Source organism: Triticum aestivum, chromosome 7D, assembly GCF_018294505.1.
Source record: "Triticum aestivum cultivar Chinese Spring chromosome 7D, IWGSC CS RefSeq v2.1, whole genome shotgun sequence".
Classification (NCBI taxonomy): Eukaryota; Viridiplantae; Streptophyta; class Magnoliopsida; order Poales; family Poaceae; genus Triticum; species Triticum aestivum.
In genome coordinates, this window is record NC_057814.1 from 623,445,419 (window position 1) to 623,451,418 (window position 6,000).

A 6,000-nucleotide genomic window follows, 5' to 3' on the forward strand; every position below is an offset into this window, starting at 1 on the left:
ACATGTCGGTGAGGGGCATTCACTAGAAAAACGCTCCTAGCTGACGTTCGCCAGAGAACGTTTCACCTTATTGCTAAATTAATAGAGGGAACTATTACATTTAAAGTGAAAAAAACTACATAAATTTTGCAAGAGTGAATTTTTTATGTATATGCTTAGGTACCTATCTATCTTGCCCATTGGTTCGATTTGAATTCTATGGAATCAAGGGTTCCATTCTGGTTTTACTCGGCATCAATTTTACCCAGTCTCACAGGCGCTTGGGTCCGGGAGGAAAATGAGTGGCTGGGACAAAGAGTTACCTAAGCATAGGACAACCCATATATTTCCCTGACTTTTGCCGCGTTTGCTAAGAGGATTACAAAGTTTTCCTGGTTTTATCATGATACTAAACATTATAATGACCATGTAGATTAGCTGTATTTTTTTTATCTGGAACACATGGCATTCCAAAAGTACATCGGACCAACCCTATCGGCGGTCACAACACGGGCTATATCAATTGGGAGATCCATATGCCAGACATATTTGTCATATGGGGGACACCCGAAACCATGAGAGGCAAGCACATGCGCTGCCCCATTAGTCTGTCGTGTAGATTAGTTGTATTGAAAATAAAGAAATGTGCATGGGGTAATTAATTTGTTCCCTAAAAGTTCAATTGTTCTAATCCACATCAGCTAGAGCAAGTATAATAACGTACAGTCAACAGGCTATAAAAATTAAACAATTATATTTGTTCTGAGTTGGATAAGATATAAGAAGAGAGAAGGGAAACGGCTTATAGATTAACAGCCGGCTGCAGCATGGGCTCCAAGAAATATTGTGAGTGTGTACGATAGACCATGCATTAATAAAGTAGTACTACTTAGCAACTACTACCTCCGTCCTGGTTTATTGGTCCCCTTCGTATTTTGTGTCAAATTTTGATCATAAATTTAACTAAAAATTATATCATTGGATTCGTATTTGAACATAGTTTTAAATTATATTATTTTTTATGACTTACATTAACATTTTGTTAGTTAAAACTAGGGTCAAAGTTTGACACAAAATACAAAAAGGACCAATAAATCAGGACGAAGGTAGTAGCTACTATACATGTTGGCTATTAAGTTGATTATAAATGACATGGACAACTCTATATATCCAGTTGCTGGCTATTAAGTTGATTATATATGACATTGACAACTTTATATATCCGGTTGTTGGTTGTACTATTAACCATGATCGTAGGGTAGAAACCAAGAATGTGGTATACGTTCCTCTGAAAAAAAGGATGTGGCATACGGGGAAGACAAGTACATACAACTCCTATTGATTGACATTTATTTCCAATCCACCTACTCAACAACCTTACGCATTTATCGGAAGAAAAAAAAAACACCTCGCCTCGACGCACTGGTCACCGAAGGTCTGGCCGCCCACGACAACCTTAGGATCGGCACCATCATGCGTGAGTGCCATGACCTCTTCAAGGGGCTTGAGTCTCTAACTGACTGCTGTGGTGGTGATAGAACCACGGCGAGGGCCATCACCAAGGCTCACCCGCATGTCAAGTGCACCGTGCTGGATCTCCCCAAGGTGATCGACAAAACTCCTTCTGACGGCATAGTCAACTATGTCGCCGGTGACCTCTTCCACACCGTCCCGAAGGCTCAGGCGGTGATGCTCAAGGTACGTATTTTTTGTGATATAGGACTTGTGTCACCAGTGCAGACAAAAAAAAGCAAGTAAATCTAAAAAATTGTACTATAGTTTAATATTCAACTGAGGCTAACAGGGCTATATACTTTTTGTTCGTAGCTTGTGTTACACCACTGGAGTGACGACGATTGTGTCAAAATCCTAACCCAATGTAAGAATGCCATTCCTTCACGTGAGGAGGGAGGAAAGGTGATTGTCATAGACATTGTGGTCGAACCATCATTAGGACCAGCCATGTTTGAGGCACAGACTCTAATGGACATCCTCATGCTTGTGTTCACGAGAGGCCGTGAACATAGTGAAAATGACTGGCATGAGCTTTTCATGAAAGCAGGGTTTAGCGACTACAAAATTGTCAAGAAACTGGGTGCACGAGGTGTTATCGAGGTCTACAAGTGAACGGTTTCATAAAAGTTTATCCAAGGAGTACTCTGAAGTACCCTTGCCGTATGCTTTGCTTATGTGTGAATGGTTTGCTTTAATGAAGAAAAATAAAGGGACTACCTTATGTTTGCAAGGATATTATCATGTAACAGCCTAAGTGATAAGCTTGTAATTTCTATCATCTTTGTATCACGTTTCCTTTTTCAATTATTAATAATGAGTGTGTTTGTGTATGTATTGATATAATGAGTGTTTTTCTTTCTCATGTACTCCCTCTGAAAAGTAATATAAGAACTTTTATATCACTAGATCTTTTAGATCAATGGTATACCCAATTTGCCGAAACTTATTGCCCAAGGGTATAGAAAGAAGTTGTCTAAAAGATCTTATATTAGTTTACAAAGGGAGTACAAGCTTATGCTTGGGAACAGGAGAAGTCATCAACGTCATAAGGATGACTGGCATGAGCTCTTCACGAAAAGCAGGGTACAAGGACTACAAAATTATCAAGTGGGAGCATGAGATGTGATCGAGATCTATCAGTGAACGGTTTCACCAAAGTGTATGATTTTTATCCAGCAAGGCATACTACTAAAAACATTTCAAGTGTTCTTTGCTTATATATGGATGATGTGATCTAATGAAGAAAAATAAAGGGAGTGCGTTATAGTCGCAAGGATACTACCATAGAACTAATTAGTTGACAAGCTTGTCAATTTTTTTAATCTTTGTAACATTTCCTTCTGGAAGTAATATATAATAGGTGTGTTGGTGTATGTATTATTGTGTATGCTCTACCAGGACCTACATGATGTTTGATATAAGAGAAAGTTTAATGGCCTCATGCTCTCGGAAGACAAAAATATTTTATTTCATTCAGGAAAAATATAAGAAGGATATTAGGAGAAGGCTACTAGTATCACGAAGATCCACGAAGTTCATGATGGCTTCTCGTGTCCTTTGCCTTTTATTCATGGGAAGGCAATGATAAGAGTTATATTGAGACTTTGAGAGACACAACGGTGACAGATATTTCAAAAAAAAAAGATATATAATTCATTCATTTAAATTCATTGATTGATTTCCGCTATCCTAACTGGTGCATTAGTACTTACGGGAAACTATAGTGATGTTACCTTGTTTTTGCGGAGAACTTCCATGTCCATAAATTAAGTAAAATAAGCCCTTTCAAGATTATGAAATTGTAGACAATATTTACAGTAGTGTTTCCAGAGAGAATCCATCAGTTGGCTAATCGACATATGGATAGATCGTTTATTTTCCTCCATGGTTGGTTTCCTTTTTATGTTCTTTTGTTATATGCATGTTGGCTTTGAACACAATTGATTATGGGCTGTTTTTGGGTCATGTACACTTACACGTTGATAGCTTTAGCTATAGCCTATGGCAAGCGATGCGAAATAATGTAGTTATTTGTTGTTATAGCGCGTGTAGTTATGATAGTGGTACAAAGTGGAATAGGTTAGCTTTGAGGCTCCTCGGATAGACCTAGAAGGGGGACGCAAAGTTCACAAGTTCTCCAATAGAGCCGTATCTGGGTGAGCACCATGGGATGGAGATAAAACTAGAGAACACAAAACACATCGCAACACCGTTCCCACCACAGGAAGTCACCATCATGGCCAAAAGCTAAGAGCATCTCCAGCCGTTCGGCCTCCCAGAGCGCCAAAAAAGAGCCGCATGGGGGCGAGCCGGCGCTAGATTGGCGTGTAGGGGCGACTTTGTTTCCAGTCGTCGGCCCACAGGTCGCCCCGGGTTCGGCGATGTTCCGTACAAATATATGCAAACTTGACGATTTTTACATGAACTTGGCGAAACTTCATTGAAATTTGTACAAAAACATAAAACAATGCAAAGTACGCCTGAACTACGCCTAAACTACGCCTAGCCGCCACCACTGCCGCCGTCGCCGTCTTCTACATGCCGAGAAGCCTGTAGAAGCGGGTGTAGTCGCCGTCGTCGTCGTCGTCGTCGTCGCGCGGTGGCTTGCGCCGGCGCCGTCCCTGCTGCAGCCCTGGCCAGGGGTGCCGAGGCATGGTAGCGCGCTGGACGGCCCGGCCTCGTCCTCCTCGTCGTTGTCGAGGACGATGACGCCGCCCTCCTCGCGCCCGCGGCACCGGGACTGGAGTTCCGTGTACGCTCGGCGCTGCCGGCGTACCTGCTCCCGGACGTATTCCTCCTTCGCCCACTTGAGGGCGGACTCGTCGTCGGGGGCCGCCATCTCGACGTGCTCCGGCTTCACCGGGAGCAGCCCCGGCTCAGGCTTCGGCCGGACCAGGCGGAGGGAGCAGCGCGGGGAGGGCCGGGCACCCTCGTCGATGACGAGGGCGCCGCTGCGGGTGCGGCGCCCGAGCGGCGTCTCCTCCGGCTCGGGCTTGATGGGGCTCAGCGCGGCCGGCGAGCCGGAGCCCGATGACGAGGACGACCCCGGCTCCATCCGCCGCGGCATCCAGGAGCTACCACGGCGGAGAGAGAAGGACGGCCGCGGCGAGTACTTGAGGTGCGGCACGTTGCCGGTCTCGATGTGGTCGAGGACGGCCTCGAGGGTGCGGCTTGGCACGCCCCACCAATCGCGCCGCCCGTCGGCGTTGAGGCGGCCCCGTGGGATGACGTCGTTGGTGGTGGCGATCTGCTCCTCGCGGCGGCGTTGGAAGTACATGGTCCAGAGGGTGTGGCTGTCAGTGGCGTAGCGCGGCTCGTTCCGCTGCTCCTCCATCAGGGACGAACGGATGCGGGCGATCTCGGCCCGCCGCGCCGCCCCTTCGGGCACCGGTGGCACCGGGACGCCACCGGTGCTCAGCCTCCACGTCCCTGGCACCCGCATGTCTAGGGGCGCCGGGTACTCGGCCTCGTAGAGCAGGCGCGCCTCCGGCTCTTGGAGGTGGCGGCGGCTGAAGCCGTTCGCCGCCGCGCCGTCGCCTGGGTACCTCTCGGCCATCTTTTTCGTCGGCGGGAAGAGGGGAGAGTGTTGCTTTCTGCGCTGGAGAGGAGGGAAATGAGAGCTGTGGCGTCCACTGGCGGGGAGGTCGCCTTTTTATAGCCGTAGCTGGGCGGCGACGGGCGGGACACGCGTCGCGGCGCGTTTGCTGCGCGCCCGTGAGGCATCAATGGAGGCTGACCGGTGCGGCAGCGCGGCAGCCTTGGCCAGCCGCATTGATTCCCGCGGGAACCGAGGCGATGAGGGCGACGAAGCGGCGTCTCGCTGACTCGGCGGGCCCATCCTCTTCCGCGCCAAAAACGCTTGCCCCGGCGCCCCCGGGGCTCCCAGCGCGCCGGGTTCGGCCTGGGTCCGCCGGCGCCAGTTTCGTCCCAAACCGGCAAAAAAAGGGGGCTCCTGGGACGCGACTGGGCCTATTTTTGGATGCCGGCGCGAACAAATCGGCTGGGAAGGACCTGTTGGGGGCACGGCTGGAGACGCTCTAACCACGCTAGACCAAATGCCCGGCAATCACAGCCATTCTCAGAGTCATGGACGCCCGTCCAAGGAAGGTCAATGACATGAAAAATGTTGAGGAATCATGATTTTCATCGCTGCTGCTGCGCAACTTCATCGGCTACGAAGAACTCGAAAACCTGACTGGCATGACCAAACACATATCTCTTTGTGATGTGTGCAAATTGGTTGTCCAGTCATGAATATGATTACGCAGCGATTTGCATCTGCATGTATATGCACTGCCTACAGATCTGGTATTATTTGCCGTTCAGCATGTTGCACTGCTTACTGGTTTGTAAGAAGCATATGATGTGCTTACAACATAGATTGGTACAACAAAGAACGACGTGAGATGTGTCCATATCATAGGCAGATGGCGCTAGAAGCCGGCTTGTGATCGTAGACATCTCCCTCCGAGCCATCTATCAACCTCACACACTACTGGAATCAAT

At 48.0% G+C, this 6,000-nt stretch overlaps 1 protein-coding gene across 1 annotated transcript in view; it reads left to right on the forward strand.

Annotated features, from left to right (window-relative positions):
• Positions 1 to 2,106, forward strand: part of LOC123171454 (probable O-methyltransferase 2) — a 64,563-nt gene extending 62,457 nt beyond the window's left edge. The window contains exons 3-4 of the mRNA XM_044588949.1: positions 1,375 to 1,677; positions 1,807 to 2,106. Of these exons, the coding sequence (XP_044444884.1) occupies positions 1,375 to 1,677; positions 1,807 to 2,106 (603 nt within the window). The remainder of the gene's footprint in view (positions 1 to 1,374; positions 1,678 to 1,806) is intronic.
• The last annotated feature ends 3,894 nt before the right edge of the window (positions 2,107 to 6,000 follow it).